Genomic DNA, 21,942 nt, shown 5'->3' on the forward strand with positions numbered 1-21,942 from the left:
GTTGTAGGTTTAGGATATAGTATGGAATCTAATCTTGAAGGACCGATGAATGCATTTGGTTGATAAGATGACAAGCTGTGAGAAGAGCATCTCCCCAAAAACAAGAAGGGGCATTATTGTAAAGTAGAAGAGTTTGTGCAGTTTCAACCAAATGACGATTCTTTCGTTCAGTGACACCGTTTTGCTGTGGTTTGTAAGCACATGATGATTGATGAATAATCCTATTTGATGTTAAAAAGTATTAAAACTGGGATGACATATATTCACGAGCATTATCAGTGCGTAAAATTTTAATGGAAGTATCATATTGGTTTATAATTTTGGCATAAAATTCTTGGAATATATGGAAAACACCTGAACGATTTTTCATTAAAAATATCCAAGTACATTGTGAAAAATCATCGATGAAATTTACAAAATAATACTATCCTAAAGTTGACTTGACACGACTAGGACCCCAAATATCATAATGAACTAAAGTAAAAGGTGATGTAACACTTTTAGTTTCTCATTGACTATAGGTGTGACGAGTAGGTTTGCCTGATACTACTAACACTCTAATGACGAAAGGTTAGAAAAACTAGAAACTAAAAGACACATTTTATTAAGGCTAGGGTGACCCAAATATTGATGAGTAGGGCTTTGAGAAGCAATAGAAACACATACCATCAGTGGCGATAGATGGTATAGTCTTTCAGACTCACTCCCTGTTCCAATCATCTGTCTTGTACGTCGATCATGGACATAAATAGAATTATCAATAAAGAGGACTAAACTAACAAAAGCACAAGTAAGTTTGTTAATAAATAATAGAGCACTGAATCTAAAGACAATTTTGGAAGTGAGTGTGCCTGATCAAGGCCTTGAACTTTGATTTTAGATCCATCCGCCACAGTAACAGAAGGAAAAGAATCAGAAGAAGACAAGTGAGATAAAAGAGATTTACTATTAGTCATATGATCAGAGGCACCAGAGTCAAGGACCCAAGGACCAAGAGAGGATATATAGACAAAGTCTATGGGATTATCAGACTAAGCAACATTGATAGAAGATGATGGTTGATGGGTTGTTTTGAATTGAAGGAACTCATTGTAATCAACGGTCGAAATAGTCACATCTTTAGTAAAAAGTTTTAGAATCGCTAGCAGACTATTCTCCCATGAGTGTTGGTGGTTAAAAAAGCGTGCAACACGGTGAAATAGGGGTTGTTTGAACTGGAGCACGATTTTCCGTGAGTGGAAAATAAAATATGAGGTCAGATCTAAAATTGGGACAGGTAGACAAGTGGAGCGACAGAAAACTAGTTGGAATTGGTCGCCGAACTCGTTGTCAGATGCAGGTTATGAGGTGGCGTGTATGGTCACGTACGGTTGTTGCAGCGGCGCGTAAAGGCGCGCGTGTGGAGACGGTTTGGACGATTTTTTGTGGCTGGGTCGAAGCAGAGCGGACGCTTCTGTCTGCATGGGTGGTGCATCGAAAAGTCGTCAGAATCAACGACAGCGGCGATGGTTGGCTATACGGCAAAAGAATGGGTCTTAAAAACCTTAACTTCTGATACCATATTAACATGATATTTTATGTATAATATTATGTATCTAATGAGATCATAATGAATGTATATTTATACTCATATGATCGGTAAACAATAAAATAATACAATCAATCATATTAATACAATATTAATATTAATCAATTAAAATTTGATCACCAATCGATTTTCACTATAATTATTATAATTATTAGTGGAACTTATTTACTACTTGTTTTTGGATTTTTCATATCGAAGGGATTGAATATTTATTAAATTTTAATATCAACAAACCATAAACAAATTGTATGTATATGTAAGAACCGCATAATAACACATTCACATTTTCACATTTTCATAGCTGAATGGATGGTCTCTTCATCTCATCCCATCCGATCCAATTCCTTCAACGGTGGAGGAGGTTTGATATTGACTAAGCTCACTACAATTCAAAAGAGCAACCCCTGCCACTACCACATGAAAAATTTGTTCCTTATCAAAAACAAATCTTTTATAGATCCTAAGAATAACCCCAACTTGTGCTGTGGCCATAACTCAAATAAAAAAGGTAGCCGACGTTAAAACATTATTCTAGCCTTTCCTTAAAAAAAAATTTAAAATTACTGTTTGTCTGGCATGAAAAAAGAATAAGAATCCATGTTTTATTTTTCTTTCACAGATAGATCCATGCCAAAAGTAGCGTAGATGTCCACCTCTTTATGAGTGGGTAAACCATTATTGCAGCTCTTGTGCATCCATTATGTCTCCCCCACAAAAATACGATAACTGCGCAATCATCATAATATGTTTTTATTTGTGTAAGAGAACTTAGGTAGACCCATATTGTTCCCTCGTGATTCTCTAAATCCAAACATATCTTTCCACGTGGGGTTCTTTGGTTTCTTGCTTTTGGATTTTCTGCTATTATGAACTAAATTCTAATGTGCTACGTGTTTCATATTGGGCAAGAGTACTTTCTTATCCAATAAATGGATGGAGTGGATGATGCCAAGATTATATAGTGTTTTTGGTGCGTTTCATTAAAAACCTTACACCAAATCCATGATATGATTGATGAACATGTACAACTATACAACAATAATGTATGGTAGTTGAAGAAAGGGACTCCCTGGCGTTATGTGAAGGAGACTTTAGCAGATAGAGATTCTCTAATTCGGTTAGGATTGTTTTAAGGGACATGATTGCTTAATATGACCCCAAAAAAACAAGATGCCGGCTATGAATTCGATTTATTTGACAATAAATGCTAAGAACACTCTCTTTTATAGATTCCCTCTTAACACTCTCTCTTTTATTAGATAAAACACATGTGGATTCTAGCACTTCATGTGAGATTCATTTTCAAAGTGAAGAACTCCTACGTATTTCATCCAATAAGAGAGTGAATGTTTGAGGAAATATTAAAACGAGACTGTTCCTAATACTCCTCTTTGTTTGATTTTTATCAAATTCAAATTTTGCAGCTTATGTCTTTTGTCAGCTCAAGTCATCTTTGAATTGTAAAGTGTAGGTTTTATAGCTTAAAGATGTAGTGAGAAAATTAGATTTGCGCGGTAATCGATCTCAGCCGAAATTGAACAGTTGAGATCAAAAACTGCGTGAAACGTTCACTCCACCAACTCGGAACAGGTTACTCGAGCTAAGACCAATGGATTGTTCAATTCACACGTTAGTTGAGCCCTGGATTTGGACCTCAGTTGAATACTCTACTGCCTACATATGAAACCTGTAACTGTAACTGATAGAAAATAAGATATAAGGAATTCAGTTTTCAAGTGACAATACTTAAATGTTAAACAAGAGCAAACAAACATTATTGAAGTTTACTCATGAAAATTTAACCATGCCGAAATAAAATATCTAGTCAGAAGAACTTTGTGTGATCACTACTGAGGAAAATGAGATGAAGAAAATGATCGCAACCTCCTTTTGAGGGGGGAAGTGCGTTGATGCATTTGAATCTTAAGTTAATGCATAATGTTTAACTATGCTACATAAAATCATTATTTGAGTTGTTCAAAAGCTTCAACATGAGTATCATATATGCATCAAGCTCCAACTCCAACAATTGTATTGTAAGTTCCATAAACAGCGAAAAATATTCCACTGATTAATACAATGAAATCTAGGACTATTTGCCAGATGCGGAGAGAAGAGCCAAATAATTTTAGGTGAAATGTGGCTGGCAAAATAAATGAGAGCGAAGCACATAGGGTACTTCCCGTAAATGAGGCGAATACTCCAAATTCTGGCACAAATGAAGCAATGACAGCCAAAACAACCACCACAATAGCCCGACTGGTGTATATTGTAGTTTTTCCTGGTTCTGTTGAGTCATTGTTGTTGTTTCTGTGGATGATTCTGAGTTTTCCTTCCATAATTTCATTTATTGGATGTAACATGATTGGGAATGTGAACATAAGCCCCAGGCATAATCCTACCTGTCATATCAAATGCTAGATGTTAAACATTGAGCAATAGCAGATACTACAAAAATTTGAAAACAAACAATGAAATATTAAAAATTCTTGGCAAAGGAGATCTAAATTAGCTCTTTGTGCACTTTATAACTATAATGCTTAAAAGTTGAGATGTTGATGTGTGAAATTGTTAATTGTACACATGTTTACCAATGACAAATACAAATAGATATGCTACACTTAACATGTGTTTGTGTTTGTGTATGTGTTGAACATGCTCGTAAGCATGTTGATTGCAACACAAAACTCCATAGCAAGGTGTTGTGTCCAACATGTGTCAGAATAAACAAACACAAACGTAATGGATAGATTTAGGGAGAATGACTTCATGTAAATCAGAGTACTGACAGGATACCAATTGACACAAATAATTCAAAAGTGAAAATCAAATAGTTAAAGCAACCAAACACCATAATCACTATCAAGTACTGTCCTCTAAAAACATGGACCAAACAAAGAGCATCAGTAGAGGATTCAATCAATTCAAAAAAGCAATTCCGTAGTCAATTCTATGTGACTAATAAGGTATCTGGTATTTTCCAATTATAAGTTCAAAATGAAGTAATAAAGTGGTTGAGGAAAAGAAACCACAAAAACGGCGAGCATTGTAAAAACGGCAAGGACACTAATAACCATGTAAAGAAAAAAATATGAGCAGGGCATACAAAAATGAATGTCGTCGGTCTTTAATATACCTGTACAGTAAGCGATGACCAATTTCTAGGGAGATTAAGGGTCACAATATCTTTAGTTTCTTCACCAAAAGCCATGTAACCACATAACCCAAAAAGAATGTATACAAGTGTTATCCCACTAAAAGTCTGAGCCAGCAATTTTGGGAATTTAGATTTATCCTTCATCGAATTCTCTAGGGCAAGTGTCATTCCAAATCCCTCAAAACAGAAAACAGCCATGCCTGCTGCAAATGGTAATCCCCCAATGTTCGATGTGATTGCCGTCCTTTCCCCAAATGGTAATCCACCTTCTATGGCCTGTCGTACATCTTCCTTCATTACAATTCCCATAGCTAGGATATTGCACACGTCGGCAAAAATGCTAAATGGTGCTAAAGATGATAAGCTCCCTATCCATGACAATCCAATTTCAATTGGTACTAGCATAAATATGTAAGCGGTAATCGAGAGTCCATTTCTTTGAAATACAGAATCAAGGTTTTGCCCAATAAATATCAAATACGCAATCGACCCTGCACATTGTGCTACCACAAGCACAACTTCAGTCAGATACCGACCCGAGGTTCCAAAGCATCTATAACCCAGGTCTCCATATGATCTTGACTCCGCTAATGGCTCTTCTATTGCCAACTTATCTCTGCACTTAACCTATATCAATGAAATAAAAATCAAACAATGTAGTGACAACAAGCAAGTTGGATCCAAACCCCATGCATGAAACATGAAATCACACACATTAATTGATCTCAGCCGTCAATATAAGATCGTTCAGCTCACATTACACCTACACCGTCAATTTGATATCTAACAGCCAAGATCAATAAATGTATGCATAGAATCAATTACGGTATAAATTATAATAATGGCAGGAATTGCAACATAAAAAATGTTCGATGTAACTTTAAATCAGGTCCTTGTAGTAATGGAATCATCAAATAAGGACCAAGTCAATGAAGTAGCAAACCCATTATCCATATCCTAATAAAAACAACTAGAGAATTTGTGGAAGTAGTGAAATTATGATTTTTTTTTCAAGCAAGTAAAAAAAAGAAAAGGATTCAGCATAAAAAACTGCATATGATCAAACATTTTGACATTGGAAAAGCAAAATAGAGAAAAAGTGAAGATGACCCACAAGAAGGAGCATGCAGTAGTAGGTTGAAATTCCCACGATAGCAACACCAAGCGACCCAGCAACCCAACCAGCAACCCGAAAAGCAAAGGGCAAACCCAAAACACCAGTTCCCACAACAGTGACAATGATATTCCCTAAAGTTTGAAGCTTTGAAGTTTTTTTGGAAGATAACAAAGGGGTTTCGCTACTTTTAGGATCGTAGTCCATTTTTGCTCTCAATCAGCTTCTAAGACGCAATTGTGGTATCAAGATTTATAGAAATTTAGGGGAAAAAGTGAAATTTAGGGTTCATCCCCCATTGGTTTGATTCAGCATTCAGATAAAAGTGAAATTCTGGTATGCATAAAGACAATAAGCTAGAAATTACTGTGAAAGGAAAGTAAGGAAAATTACCGTGAAAAAAATAGAGTCGAAGAGTGGATGCATGCATCTGAATCATAGATAGAAAAGAGAATGGTGTTTGACCCCATGTTGGAAGAAATGACCAAAACAAATTCTAACACGTAGGATCTTAGCGGTAAATGATCGGTTTTTTCAAACCGGATTCGTCACAAGAAAGAAGGAAACGTGAATGTTTTACTTTTAAAAAATAAGTAATTATTTTATAAATTCATAAATTATTTGGAAATTCTATTAATCTAATCAACAGTATAATAAATTAAGAAAGTTGAAAGAAATAACTAAATTAATTTTCTTTTTAATTGGTGATAAAAAGTCAAAGTTAGAGATTAATTATTCATTGAATTTATAATTTTATTCATTTATTTAATTTAAAAGTTTAATAGTTAAGAACGTTTAACATTATCAATGCATCATAACCACTCAATTATATTATTTAAAAAAAATAATAAAATAAACGTCAAACACTTTCAATAAATTAACGGTTGTGATTTATTAACTGTATAAATTTTTTTACACCATCAAGATATTCTAATTAAATTTTTAATTTAATAGATAAAGTGTACAAATTCGACTTAAACATGCAACAAGTGTTACATTTTTTAAAAATGGTTATCTTTAATTCAAAATATTTTAAAATGGTCATCTTATTAATATTTATATTTGTGTGTAGAAGATATCTGGTTAATAAAAAATAAATATATTGTAATTACATTTATAAATTAATAAAGTAATTCAAATTAGGAATATAATGGATTGAGATTTTAAAATATCAAAATGAATTTTTTTTAATAGATGATAAAAATTCAATGTTAGAGATTAATTTATCAAAAAAAAAAAAACTCTACATTCATAGTTTTATTCAATTATTTAATTTATTAAATAAATTGAGATTACATAATAAATTAAAGAGAAAATGCGTAACACATGACAATATAAAATATTTTTACACTGTCAATCAATCACCACCATGTATCTAATTAAATTACTCTTTTATTTAAAAAAAGTAATGACATGACAGATTAATGGCTTTTGATTGGATGACAGTGTAAAACTATTTTACACTGTCAGCGTATACTCTTTAAACCCTAAATTAAAAAGCAATCAACAATAGGAGTGTTTGGATTGAGATTTCAATAGAGTATTTTGATGGAAAAAATCTTGAAATTTTTGAAAGAATTTATAGAATTATATTGACTTTTCATTTTATTTTATTTTTTAAAATGTTTACCATCAAGACTTTTTAGTTTGGATTTTAAAAGATTTAAAATAATTTTTTAAGATTTAAAGAATTTATAATTTTGGAATATTTGAAATGAATCAATAGTTTTTTTTTATATAAAATAGATAATAATGAATTCTTCTTTTACCATTATACTATGAGAAATAACAAAATATATATCTTGTTTTGTGGGAATGAAGTATGAACTAACCGCTTATTGCTTGGAATGAACATTGTTTTGGCGATGTTCACCTCAAGGTTAGTGATGATGAGGCCAAGTTAGAGGATGTTCAACACAGAATTCAATTAAAAGGGTACTCGGATGCCTTGAGAATTCAGGAGAGGAACTACTTAGGTGTTGTAGAGGATGCCCTACACATAGAGAATCTTTTGTAGCAAGAAAAAGCTATGGTTAAATGGAAATGGGAGGTTGACAGAAGCACTAGGTATTTTCACATGATGGCAAAATTTAAGAACAATACTAAAATGATTACCTCTCTCAAGATTGATGGGGTGCTTCAAATTGATCAAGACTTACAAGGGAATCATGTTGCTTTCAAATCCTTATTCTACAAGTTTAATGTTGTAGGGTTGGATCCTGACTGAGAATAGTATTCCTCACATCTTGAATGATGCCATTAATTCAATGCTTTGTAGAGTTCCTCATGCCTTGGAAATCAAGGAAGTTGTCTTTTGCCTCAATAAATAGGGGGGCCATGACCCAAATGGCCTTGGAGCTTTTTTTCCTGCATTACTAGGATATTATTCACCGGGAGGTGGTGGAATCAATCTTGCAATTTTTCAATTCGTCTTGGATTCTGGCAAATTATAACTCTAATAGTCTAATCTTGTTGCCTAAGACTAATTGTGTTTACTCTGTGGATCTATCTAGGCCAATAGCATTGACTAACTTAAAATTCAAAATAATATCCTAAGTCATTGCTGACAGATTAACCACTACATGCCTAAACTTATTTCAATGCATAGAAAAACTTTGTCCATGGCAAATACATAAAGGATTGCATTGGTCTTACCTTTGAGGCTATTAACTTATTACACAAGAAATATTTTTGTGGTAATGTTACTCTTAAGGTGGACATATCCAAACCCTATGACTCTCTTGAGTGGGTGTTTCTTTTGTAGGTTTTAAAGAAGTTTGGATTTAAAGATAAATTTTGCTACTGGATTTGGTTATTCTCATTTTTGCCAAGGTCTCCATTTCTTTGAATGGGAAGCTTTTTGGTTTCCTTTCTTGTGGATGAGGAGCGAGGCAATGTGACCTTCTCCCACCTCTGTTGTTTTGCATTGTAGAGGAGGTGTTGGGGAGAAGTATTACTCTTTTACTGCAAGCCAATAAAACCAATTTGATCTAGGACCCTAGAGGTTTTGAAGTTTCCTTTCATTTCCTCTATACTGATGATATCATGGTCTTATGCAAGGGTGACAAGGGCTCATTTGTCTTTCTTCTCTCTCTTTTTAACAGATATGCTGCTTCTTTTAGTAAATGTGTGAATCTTTCTAAGTCCACTATTTTTGTTGGTTCCTTGGCTGATTCCAGGGTTCACCATATTTCTAATTTGCTTATTATCAAAACATGCTTCATTCCATTTAATTACCCAGGGGTCCCCATTTTCAAAGGCAAACCTAGAGCTAGGTTCCTCAGGCTTATTGTGGATAGAATCAAAGTCAATTATCTCATAGAAAGATGCCCTTCTTAGCTATGTAGAAAAGTCCAAATGATCAAATCACCATAATACCAATATTGGTCTATAGCATCTCTATTTATTCTTGGCCCATCTCTTTGATAAAGGACTTGGAAAAATGCTTCAAAAATTTCATTTGGGTTTTTGACATAGTTAAACACAAGCTCGTCATTGTGGCTTGGAGGAAAGTGTGCAAGTCCTATGGTCAAGGTGGGTTAGGTATTAGATTATAGTCTTTGGTTAACAAAGCATCTAATTTGAAGCATTATTGGGACATGTTGAACTCCAATGAAGACTGGACCTTGCTTCTCAAGGTCAGGGTGGTTAAAAATGACTCTTCCATTCATCATCACATCTCCTTTTCTATTTGGTCCAACATAAAAGAGGAGTGGGATCAAGTTTCTTACAATAGCTCCATCCTAATTGGTAATGGTAGAAATACTTTTTTTTGCTGGAGCCTTGATGCGGACCTCATTTAATCAGCAACATTCAGAATATTTCACTTGTTTACCTTAGATCTAAGGTCTCTGATTTAATCCTCGAAGGGACTTGATTTTTCTTGGATCACATTTTGGCTTTGGTTCCTACTATTTTATCCTTCGCTAACCAAGTCATTTTTCCAATCAACCCGATAGAAGACTCTAAGTCCAAGATTCATTCAACTTCGGGATTCCTCACCATGAAGGAGGCATATCAGTTTAAAGACATTGTTTCTCACATAAATCATTGGGCCAGACATTTATGGAATAATGTCGTTTATCCTACCAATGCTTTCGTGTTCTGGATACCTTTTCACCACAAAATGCATACTGATGAAATTCTTTGCCTCATGGCGTTTAGTGGAAGAATAAACAACATTGACAACAAAAATCAGTTGATCAAAGAATTTATGTATTGCTTTGACTTCTCTTGATGATGTAATCAAGGCAAGTTGCAATCAATGAGAAAAACAATTATCATAGTATGCATAATGGATAGTCCTTCATAAAGAGTGCTTGTAAACCATTCCATTCTCATCTCATGTTGCTAGCACCATCATACCCTTGTTTGCGTATGTTAGAAACATCAAGGTTATGTCGAGAGAGTATATCACATATTGCTTCCTTAAGAGTTAAAGATGTGGTGTCTTTAACATGTGCCACATCAAAAATTCTCTATTATATTAAACTAACTTTATTAACAAATCATAATACAAGAGCCATTTGTTCCTTTTTTTTTACTCATCGCGAGCTTCATCTACAACGATACAAAATTTGAAATCACCAATTTCCTCATGAATTTGCTTTTTCACCCTACTAGAAAGAATTTGCAAGAGCTCTTTTTGAATCTAATGTGAGGTATATTTACAATTTTGTGGAGAATTTTCCAACACAACTTTTGCAATTTCATTATTGTAAGATGCTAAAAGTTTTAACATCTCAAGAAAGTTACCTTGATTTCTTGAATTGCTAGTTTCATCGTGACCCCTTTAAGCACGACCTTGAAGTGCTAACCAACAAACAATGTTAATTGAAGTTTTGAGGCGAATCCTATTACTCATTCTTTGACTTGAACTTTGAACTTGAATAATATTTCTAATATGACCATCTTGATTTAACAAGTCTTGACAAGCTTGCATTGCATTGTTGTGTGGTAAACATGGTCATATTAGAAATATTATTCATTCCTAACTTCTTCCAGGTTTTAAATCCCGTAGAAATGAAGACATGTGATCCGTGACGTCTACTTGATTTTTTTGCTAAAAAGGTAACCTAGTAAGCAGTATGCAACATCTTCGGATGGTGAATATTCTAACAAAGAGGGAAATATGCTAAACCAAGTGTCTTTAAACCTTTTTGGATGATCCTCATTACCGGACAAAGGATAGTTGTCTAAATGAATTTGATATGGACCCCATTTTCTATAAGCTCTTTGTATTGCATCCACTTATTTGGTGGATATTGCCGAATCGGACGGCGCTTTCCAGGATCACGTTCCAAAGAATTTTCGAAGCCATGATGCTCTTAAATTCTTGGAATCTCAAGAATCGTTTCAGGTTCAAATGTCGAGATTATAATTTCTTCATTTCTCTCTTCTCTTTCCATTTCACGTGCTTTCCTCTTGAAAAAAAAATTAATTTTCCTATTATTCATCTTTACTTTTCTAATGAAAAAAATAAAACATAATAGAATGTCAAAAAAAAAAATTATCACATATAAAGGCAACAATTTTATCTAATATTGATAGTAATTAAATTTGAACCTCAAAGGCAAATGTTCATCACACTTGAAGGCAACAATTTTATCTAATATTGGTAGTAATTAAATCTGAACCTTAGAGGCAACAATTTTATCTAAAAATTTATCACACTTTAAAGCAAAAATCTTTACAATTTATCCAATGCAATGACATAACTATTTTCTACACATTGATCAATCTCATTGATCAATATAGTTTTCTACACATAAAATTGAATGACTCAAACATATCAAAATACAAATTCTATCTTTTTTTTAGCAACTTCACAATCTCATTTTTCTGTAAAATACAAGTAAAAACATTTAGAAATTCAGAAAATGTAGAACTCTAACATCCCTAAACCATAAATCTAATATTTAGAAAACCCTAAAAATACAAAATACATAAAGGAAGAAGAAGACCTTTTTAAACAGTTAAAATTGCAAGGATTATGAAAACAACTGCAGCGACGACGGCGAAGACAAATGATTTACGGTGCTCTTCAGATGAATAATAGAGTTTTCAATTTTTACTCTATAAAACCTTTTACACAAAGGAGAAGATATGAAAAATAAAGTAGAACTTTTGATATTAAATAAGGACATTTTAGTATTTTCTCTTATATGAAAAAAATAAAATAAAGGGGGGCCATGGCCTTCCCCTGTACCTACGTGGCTCCGCCACTGCCAAGATCTATTAAAATGATATTGACATCTTCTTTAATTTTAAAATATGCAATAACCTCATAGGTATATTGAAATATCATGGACACTCTAATTTTTAGTGACAATAAAAAATCTTAGGTATAGATGACATTTACCTGCAATTTTTTGAATGTCACTGAAAATTTCTATTGATACGTATAAACTTAGGGTATGTTTGGATTGATGGAATACGATGGAATGGAACGGAATGGAATGGAATAAGTTTATGTTCCATCGTTTGGATCGATTAAAAACGGATAGAATGGAGTGGTATCGAATGGAATGCATTTCATCCCATTCCATCACTTTCCACCATTTGTTGTATCCTCCGATTTGGGCAGAATAAAAAAATTACTCTATTCCATCATGATGTATCCAAACAATGGAATGACGTATTTATTTCGTTCCACTCCGTTCCGCTCTATTCCATCCCACTCCACTCCGTTCTTTTTATTGTATCTAAACATAGTCTTAGAGTGTGAGTGCATATTTTTAAATTAAGGTTATGTTTGAATTGATGGAACACGACGGAGCGGAGTGAAATGGAATAATATTATGTTCTATTGTTTGGATTGGTAAAAATATGATGGAATGGAGCGGAACATGATGGAATGCATTCTATCTTATTTCATCCGATTGTCTGTTTTCTGTTCATCCAATTTGGGATGTATGAGATGAAATGAGACATTTTAAATAAAATAATGAAGTTATATTTATATTTCATTTTACTCCGTTTCATTTAGTTCCGCCATATTTTATTCTGCTCTGCTACGTTGTGTTTCATCAATTCAAATATAGCCTAGAGAGGATATTGTGTCATTTTAACATATTAACATATTCAATGTAATTTTTACTAAAAAAAAAAATCTTAATTTTGAGTATTTAAAGAAAATCAAATTTGAATGAGATCGTTTTAACTCCCTCATTCTTACATTTGTTTCTATTTTTTTTTTCAAACAATGCATTCATGTGTATTCGGAATATAAATTCCAACTTTTGAAAAGTATTGTGAATAAATTACTACAAAATTTGTATACATAATAAGTGGGTCGAAAGATAAATGTTTAATTAAAAAACGATGAATACAATAAATTAAACTCTAAAAAAATTGTTGTTGATAAGATCTCCCTTCATTCTCTTTTATAAATAAATTTTAATATTTTATGTTTATTGAATAAATAATATATTTGAGTTATATATAAATTAAATACATAAATTATTTAATAAATCTAAACAATTAAAATTTGATTATAAACGAAAATGGAGGGAGTATCGATTAGTTGAAAAAATGTGAAAGAAAATACAATGAATATTGGTTAGTTGGTAAAAAAATTTAAAGAATATAATTATTGTTGATGAATTGGAGAGAAAAATTTAGAAAAAAAAATAGGAAAGCAAGATATAGATTAAGCAGAGTTGTTCCTCTATTTCAATATCTATTTTATCAAATTCTAAACATGTGAAAAGAATCAATAACTGAGGGAGGTGTAGACTTTTCAATAGATGAAATGAGAGGTGTATTAACATTACTTTATTTTAATGAAGTGTGGTATAGGGAACCAAAAGCATACTTCATTGTCAATTTGTAAACCATAATTCACCTTTGAACCTTATCTGATATGCATTGTTCAGGAAAGAAAAAGACTTTCTCCATAAGCTTTTTCCCTTTCCTTGATGAACTTGTGGAACAGAAATTTCAGTATGATGATCAGATGATCCAGCGTAAAAATTAAAGTCAACAATGTTAAAGTGAGGCATATTATCAAGGAAATACGTTTTCATACCATTCATACTTTTTTCTTTCACTAAAATCTCTACCCTCACCTCACTCTGTGAACCAAACAAACAAAGAGTTACTTTTCTACATCTCAACCAAATACAATATCTCAGTGAATCTCACTTCTTCACTCATTTAGACTGCACTTGCTTGTAATTCATAAGTATATACAAGAGAATAAATCTCTTCAAACACTATTTGAGGCTCAAGTGCTATGATCACCCAAAAACCAAGTTTTCCATTTTTACCGTACCATGTTGAGGAATGCTGTGAATATAAGTTCAACATCCAACAAACCTCTATAACGCCTCAAAGCAATATGGCTGGCAAACACAGTCCATGGCGTGGATCAGCTTCCTGCGAGGTCCCACTGCATTGGCACCCATATCCTTCAGTTTTTTCATGGTTAGATTCACAAGCTGATACTTACTGATAATCTTCCCCTGAAACATTCTCACAAACTGATCCAGTCCAAGTGATGTCAGCCACTCGTTCAACCCACCAGCTCTTCCGAGCTTTCTCTCGAGATTTGATGCTCTCAAACCTCGATTCAAAGTGGCCAAGTTGGAGGAACTTCTTGGTGCGGGTAATGTTCTGGGCTGCTTGATAGCCTTTGATGTATTAGATAATCCAACTAATTTGTGGGACTTCAAACTACTGACTTGGTGTGGATTTTCTGACTCTACTCTTTGATCTACCCGTGGTGAATTGGCTGAAGGTGATTTAGGTATTAAGGGAGGAAGAGCTTTTGTCACAGTATGAATCTCTGCTTGGCCAGCCAATGAAACAGTCTTCTCTTGTTCATTACAAGAAGGATTTTCATTACCAGTCTCCGTGGGAAGTTCCTCCTGGTTACTTGACGTTACAGGAGGCATAGGGTGCATGTGATTCGGCTCTTCGTTTTCTGTTGAGGATCTTTCGCTAAGAGGTGCAGCCGGAACCATAATGATGACTCTCTGCTTTTTAACTATAACCCAATCATCATCCTCATTCCGATTATCACAGGCCGGAGGATCCACAAGGCAATGTGAAGTATCATTTCTTTTACCAGGAGATTTTCCTGTGCGCTTCTTATTTGTTTTAGCCATTAGTCGAGAACCTGCACGTCCAAACATCGGGAAATAAGCCACAAACAGCACTCACGGTTTCATTTCATTTGATAAATAAAGGCCATGAAATCAACGAAAACCATTACTTGAAAATCATTTGAAGCATACAAACATCTATGTCCCAAGGCAAAATGACTTGTAATCCAGTTGTAGCTACGAATTTAATTTATGGGAACTTTATGTTTCAATGTTGATTGAAAAAGCTTTATATTTAGGAATGAAAATTTTGTCCATGAATTCACATGATCCATCTCCTACTTTGTTACTTAAGTAAATGAAAATAATAAATAATCTCTAGCATTTTGCCACATCCGTCTAGTTATTCACTATTGTTATATATTGACAAAACCATGATTTTCAGGAATGCGCTATAACTGCCGAGGTCGTACGATCTCGCGCGCCTGCAACTGTTCTCCGTGTTGGATGTTTCAAGATCACGGAAGATGGCGGCGCGGTTGACGCGTAGAGGAAAAGTGCTAGATCACGGGATCGTGAGAACAGTGGGACACACGATTTCAACCCTTGACCCCGTTTTGCATCCGCTTTTGATTAGTCACACAGTGTTGTTGATGGCGGATGGTGGTCCATGGCGGAGGGCCAAAATCCCGCCATACCGTCTGCTTTGCGGCGCCGTTATAGCGGATTATGGCGGAAAACGCAATATCGGCCGATATTTACCATTGCAGCGAGCCCAAAAACTGCCATGTATATCTGCTATAGCTGCCATGGCGCCGCTATTTGATAACACTGGTCACACGTGTTACTGACCCATTCGGCCAGATTTTGACCCAATATTCCTTGGAATATGAAAGCTGCCCCGTAATGGTTAGGGCTTTGGCATTTATTGTGTTCTAATTGAGCACTCAAGTTTCCAAATGTTCAATTAAAATAAAATTAAAAAACAATAAATTCATATCAAATCCTTCCATTATTCTCATTTCTAACCTTATTAATCCATTTTATCTCTTCAATCCATATTACCTCTGCATACTTCGCAACCGTTCCTCTTTCTTCTTCACAAAACAGAAGATTTCCATTATTTTTTAAACTTGTTAAATGATATTTTTTAGACAATGTTTTAGTTGAGACGTTATTTTTAGACGATGTTCTTTGGATCATGTTTGAGACAATTCTGTTTTTAGTTGCTGATTGAGTAAATTATATTTCAAAAAAAAAATGTTTTTTAGATAAATATTTGCTATCTATGAAAATGTTATGTTAAGGCTACTTTTCCAAGGCATTTCTATACTTTTGTCTATATGGTGGGATCTTACTATCTTTGTTACGACCTTAAAATTTACGCTTTTTCTATACCCAAACGATCTTTAGTGGGATCCCGATTTTGACAAACATGGGCAAAACATTAATATGAAAAACTAACTTTACAACTTGATTTTTGCGTTCATTTTAATTCCAAATCCCTTTATCTCAAGCAAGTTTCTTCTATATATTGACCCTACGCTCATTGAGCGCTTGTCATGATAAGCGCTCATGTATAAGCTAATTCTATAACAAAAGATAAAATAAGGTTCAATCATTTTTGTATAGTTATAAGCGGTTTTCATAAACTATCTTGAAGAAAAACTGAAAACAACTTATGAACATGCAATGAACAATTTTCACAACTTCTCTCTGTGTTTATGAATGATACTAGATATGCTCGGAGGAACCGAATCAAACAAGCAAATTGTTTGAAATATAGAAGCAATGAAACTAAAATTAAAGGTAAATCAATACTCAATAGTCAATATGATTGATTACCCTTCGTTGATAGCAATTTCTGCAAAATCAGGAAGTGGAAAATCTCACAACAATACCTAACCACAAAAATGAATACAAATTTCAGCTATAAACTTTTCTATTTCAATTCTATTTTGTAAATACCATGAGTGGCAATATTGAAACATGCAATTATGAGAAATATGAATCTAATATAATCGAAATATCGCTGTGCAATTCTCTAGTGGTTTTTCTTTTGCAAGATCGTTAATTTCTGCCGAAAAAATTTAAATAGAAAGATAGAAGAATAAGGGATTACCACGATGAGTTTCTCGCTATTTGTGACGGCCGATGGACACTCCGGCAGCGTTTTTCCGGGGAATTTTTTGTTTTCACGGGAAGTTATGTTGATTCAGTGCGATTCCGATCAAACTTGTTTCTGATTCTGGTGGGCCTCATAAAAAAGAAATGGATTGGGCTTAAGAATAGAGTTACATCGGTTTGAGAATTTGTTCTTACACCTTTTTATTTTTATCTGGCACCCCGTTCTTCTTAAGAGTAGTGCTATTTAGTACGAAAGAAATTGGAGAAGAAATACAAGAACGTACACATGTCATTATTTTAGAGTAGAATTTTTAATTTATTTTAAATTTAATTTTTTATTTAGTTGGGATCATGGGATGGTGATGATAATGAATGGTTGAGATTATTCTTGTCTTTCCTATTTTCATATTTTCTTAACAATAAACATTTTTCTTTTCTTAATATAACAAATATTCCTCTTATTTATTTCTTTATCAATTTCGCGCAAAAAATTTGATAGACTAATAAATATTTATTTTGCAATAAACAAATCTGGCAGGTCAATAAAAAAATATGATATGCATTTTAACTAGTTTTTTTAAAAAAAAAAATCATTGTGTGGCAAATTTTACTGTCTTTTAAAAAAACACACGAGATTACAAGATTTTTCTCATAATTTTGAAATTTCAATAGTGTTGATTTACCTAATTTTTTTATTTAAGAGCTTTGTCTTTCTTCGTCGTGGTCGGCTTATGGACGACAGTTTGAGTTATCCTTGATACAGCCTCTTGAACAATGTTACCTTATGAAGGAATATTGTGCAGGCTTTGTTTGAGCCACATCAACTTTCCTCTATTGCTTGTGAATTCTGCTGTCGAACAATATTCTGCATGTTGTTGAGCAACTCATTAGCGTCTTGTAATCCAATGTTCGCTCGCAGTAATTGAAATACATCTACTTGAGGAGTCATGACAATTGGACAAATACCTACCCGAGGAGTCTGGATTAGATTTAGATGCACAATGATTGGCTGAAGAGGTGAAGGTAGATGTGGTTGATTGATCGCTGCCTGAGCTACAACAACAATGGCAACTTCTCGAAAAGCAACAAAACAAGTAGTTTTGGATCCAACCATCAATTGGAATTTTAGGAATTAAAGATATAGAAATTTTAGGAATCGAAGTTGAAATGACGCTCGATTGGACCGAACGCGACATATCTTTGTCTTCGATTATAAATGGTCTTGATGCTGTGACCTGAGTGGGGATGCATATCCCTAGGGGATATTTTTGCATGTCACTAACACATGCAAGGGGAGCATCCCTAATATGGTTATTTTGTTGTTTGTCTTATTGCTTTCATTTATCATTTATTGAGTCTCCTTCACGATTTTACATCTTCGAATCAAGGTTGAAATCGATTTGTTATTCCTTTTAGCATGCATAAATCAATGATTATGTTTAAACTGGATCAAGATGCTTTTAGTCAATTGCACGAGTCACTAGAAAAAAATTATATGTATTTTTTTATAAAAGTTAGGTGCAAAGAAAAATTTCAAAGTACTTAAAAGTTTGATTCGAATCATGAAAAATTGAGATTTTGTGTGTTTGATTCAAATCAATCAAATTAACACACATTCTGATTCAAATCAAATTCAATAAAGGAGAACCAAATCTTTTTAAACAATTTGATTCGAATAATATTATGCACATGATTCGAATCAAATAATTTCCTGGTCACCTCTGCTCAATTTGATTCAAATCAAATTTTGCACATGATTTGAAACAAAGCATTTTTAAATAATTTTCTTAAGGGTCTGTTACAGTTGATTTATATCATATTTTGTACATGATTTGGATCACGGGGTCTGTGATTTGAATAAGACGTTGTTCTTGATTCTAATCAAGCTGAAATGGGTAAAAAATATGATTTTCTTTTATTCCATTCACTTGCTCATTTGACTTAAACCATGCATTGTTCTTTATTCAAATCTAACCAACTTTTACCACTCAATTTTGTGCTTAATCTCAAGTACGTATAAAACCTTTTGTCAGCACTTTTCATGTAACAGATTTCATAATCATTTTATGATTTTTTGTGAAATCAGCTCTCTCTCATTTTGAAAAAGTTAAAACCCCCTATATACGAATATCTTCCATCTTCAACCTCAATATTGTTTTCCAGATCTTGATAAAATGAGAGATATGTGATTGATTGGGCGTAACGATATCTTAAAACTAATTATTCTTGAAGATTGGGTAAAGATTTTTAGGTTGTTGCAAGATTAAGGAGTTCTCATTGGTGCTAACAAATTCTAGTGTGAAAAGAAAAATGTTATTCTCTCCAAATTTCCTTAGTAGTAATCGTGTGGAAGGCTATGGATAAGGCATAATTCTTCTCAAATTTTCAGATAATTCAACACTCAAGGAATTGGTAGGATCAATGGGCTGATTGCTACGCACAAAATCTTGGGGCAGAATGTGATATGGAATATTTTTGAAGCATTAATCGAGTAAAGATTATGTAGAAGAGTTAAATATGAAGTTGTATACAAGTCAATATCCAAATAGAAAATTACTTTTATTCAGCACTATTTTGGATTAATGATTGTATGAACTTTTGATATATTTGTCAAAATAAAAGCAAATATGTAGATTCTGATGGAAAACCATTGAAGAGTGGACGTAGACTCACGCGAGGGCGATAGAGTCGAAGCACAATAAATCCTGATGTGCTCTCTCTCTCTCTCTCTCTCTCTCTTACTTTTGCATTTAAATTTTGTAGTATATTGCATGCCTAAGTTTTCAATTCTTAAAGCAGTTTGTCATTTATTCAATTGATAATGATTTTTTTGCATTAGGTTTTGTTGGGATTGACACCTAATCGAGGTTTCGTGGTGATTAAAATCTAATAAACTTGTTGAGTTTATAATTCACACATTGAAACATTGTATAATCACTTCTCGTGAAACATACAATTGGTATCAGTCGAATACCTTGTGCATCATCATTCGATCATTCGTGATATTTGTAAATTGATCATGTGTTTACGCGAAATAATTTTATTAGAGTATAATTCTCACTTTTTCACTCTTGACATTTTCGTGCGCAACTCTGAAAATCTTTGGTAATTCATTTATGAAAAATCAGTTGAATTTGTTATAAAAGTCTATTCACCCCCTTTAGACCGTTTTCTTACTCCACATTCTCACCCAACACTGAGAAGGTCATAAATTTACGAATTAGAGAGCGAACATGAAATCATGGAAAATGCAGGAATCATAAGTTGTTTCCTACAGACGGCGCCATTGTTTTATATTGGAGTAAAAAATGAAGCGAGGATTGGAGGTAATGGCGGATTGTAGCTTGCAACGGGTTAGAGAGGGGGTCGACCTTTCAGGTTAACACTCTAATGCCCAAGTCAGATAGTGAGGGAGAAGATTAAATTGAAATTGAGTTCAAATACTTAATTGCGTGAGGGAGTAATGAACTCCCTGTTTGCTAGGAGTAAATTAGAGAGAGTCGTTGAATGCACTTTTAATTTAAATTCTTTGTGATGATTAGGAGGAGAATCTTCATGTACCAATAAGATTTTATAAGGATTAAAGTTCTTTCAAAGTGGTCGGCCGGAGTCGCTATGGTCAGTCCAAAAACAATTATAAATATTAATTACTTCTATTAAGTATTTTTTTAATCATAGTAATCAATGTCATATATTAGTTAATGTTATTATTTTTTTGATAAATTCTTTCGTATCCATGAATTTCAATTGAGTATCAATATCTCAAATGAAAATTGAAAAATTAATTTAAAATTTTAATTAATTTTAAAAAACATGACATTAAATAAAATTACTTTTTTTAATTTTTTAATTATATTTGTTGACTTTTTATACATATCAATAAAGTTGATAATTATTTTTGTTTTTCAAATAATAACTTTTATTTTACTTCTGTATCTAAAAAAAATTTCTCACTTGTTAATAAATAATTACAAAAGTATAATTAATATTATTTTTTAAAATTTGAAAACGACAATTAAAAAACACTTAAATAAGATATAAATGAGTTTTAAAGTGTTTATCTTATTTTATTAGGATCTTCCAAATTTCATTAGGCAAATTTTAATTCCTATTCGTAAACGTTACTAGTTAATTTCTGTTTTTTATTTTGGATGTAGGTCCTCTTTCTCATAAAAAAAAAGTGTTTATTATATTTTTAATGTCATAACACAGTATAAAAGAAAAACAATTTTATTTCTGGTTCATTATGATTTTTCACGCACTACCATGTGCATTTTCAAAAGTAGATAGAGCATCCACATCCATGACACTCATTTTTGTGTCTTAAATGGACCCCACTTAATTATTTATATTACTTCACATTTTTCAATAAATTATACCATTCAATCATATTTTTTAAATATCCATATATTCATCTAAAAGTTAATAAAAATGAAAGGAAAAAGTTAAGACACAGTGGTGTTTTTTTACCACGGTAGCTTTATTATACCACCCATTAAAAGATCAATTATCCAAAACACTCTGACGCCACCTTCAAAACCACCCGATGTGCATGCTCTTAGAAGTGGATTTTGAATTTTTTTTTTGTGGATTTTGAATTTTTTTTTTTTTACTTAATATTGATTTGTTTCGTAGACGTGTCTACAGAAAATTCAAATTTAGACAAAGAAAATACTACATTGCTGCTGTCAAGGATCGAACCCTGGACCAACAGCCTACACCCGCTCAGTCAGCAAGTGCCAACTGATCTGCTTTTAAGTCTATTAAATTTGTCTCAATCCAAAACATGTCCTTTACCTACATAATTGACCTACGTGCATGCATTCTTCACTTAAAGCGTCAAAATAAAGCTAGAAAAAGAAAAGGTGATGGTTGTGGTGACTCATATCAAAAGTAGCATATGTTTCTC

At 33.1% G+C, this 21,942-nt stretch overlaps 2 protein-coding genes and 1 pseudogene across 4 annotated transcripts; all 3 read right to left on the bottom strand.

Moving 5' to 3' along the window:
- Positions 1-3,468: 3,468 nt before the first annotated feature.
- LOC131610886 (amino acid transporter ANT1) lies at positions 3,469-6,391 on the bottom strand. Of its 2 annotated transcripts, none has more exons than XM_058882947.1 (3): positions 6,253-6,391; positions 4,725-5,372; positions 3,469-3,990 (listed from the first exon to the last, which is right to left on the bottom strand). In XM_058882947.1, exons 1-3 carry the CDS (start codon positions 6,283-6,285, stop codon positions 3,598-3,600), a joined length of 1,074 nt encoding a protein of 357 aa, XP_058738930.1. In that variant the 5' UTR covers positions 6,286-6,391; the 3' UTR covers positions 3,469-3,597. The 2 variants fall into 2 exon arrangements, with proteins under 2 accessions (XP_058738930.1, XP_058738929.1); XM_058882946.1 differs by lacking the exon at positions 6,253-6,391 and adding an exon at positions 5,860-6,242.
- Positions 6,392-9,922: 3,531 nt separating this feature from the next.
- On the bottom strand, positions 9,923-13,895 carry LOC131615186 (uncharacterized; annotated as a pseudogene).
- Positions 13,834-17,170, bottom strand: LOC131610887 (uncharacterized). 2 transcript variants are annotated; one of them, XM_058882948.1, is made up of 3 exons: positions 17,029-17,158; positions 16,752-16,807; positions 13,834-14,980 (listed from the first exon to the last, which is right to left on the bottom strand). In XM_058882948.1, exon 3 carries the CDS (start codon positions 14,967-14,969, stop codon positions 14,181-14,183), a length of 789 nt encoding a protein of 262 aa, XP_058738931.1. In that variant the 5' UTR covers positions 14,970-14,980; positions 16,752-16,807; positions 17,029-17,158; the 3' UTR covers positions 13,834-14,180. The 2 variants fall into 2 exon arrangements, with proteins under 2 accessions (XP_058738931.1, XP_058738932.1); XM_058882949.1 differs by lacking the exon at positions 16,752-16,807 and having other exon boundaries at positions 17,029-17,170.
- Between the last annotated feature and the right edge of the window lie 4,772 nt (positions 17,171-21,942).

Source organism: Vicia villosa, linkage group LG6, assembly GCF_029867415.1.
Source record: "Vicia villosa cultivar HV-30 ecotype Madison, WI linkage group LG6, Vvil1.0, whole genome shotgun sequence".
NCBI lineage: Eukaryota > Viridiplantae > Streptophyta > Magnoliopsida > Fabales > Fabaceae > Vicia > Vicia villosa.

Coding starts and splice junctions, on each gene's coding strand:
- LOC131610886 (XM_058882946.1), bottom strand. CDS start 6,066: ATGGACTACGATCCTAAAAGTAGCGAAACCCCTTTGTTATCTTCCAAA. Junction 5,373..5,859: donor ACTACTGCATGCTCCTTCTT/GTGGGTCATCTT, acceptor TCATTGATATAG/GTTAAGTGCAGAGATAAGTT. Junction 3,991..4,724: donor GGTCATCGCTTACTGTACAG/GTATATTAAAGA, acceptor TTGATATGACAG/GTAGGATTATGCCTGGGGCT.
- LOC131610887 (XM_058882949.1), bottom strand. CDS start 14,969: ATGGCTAAAACAAATAAGAAGCGCACAGGAAAATCTCCTGGTAAAAGA.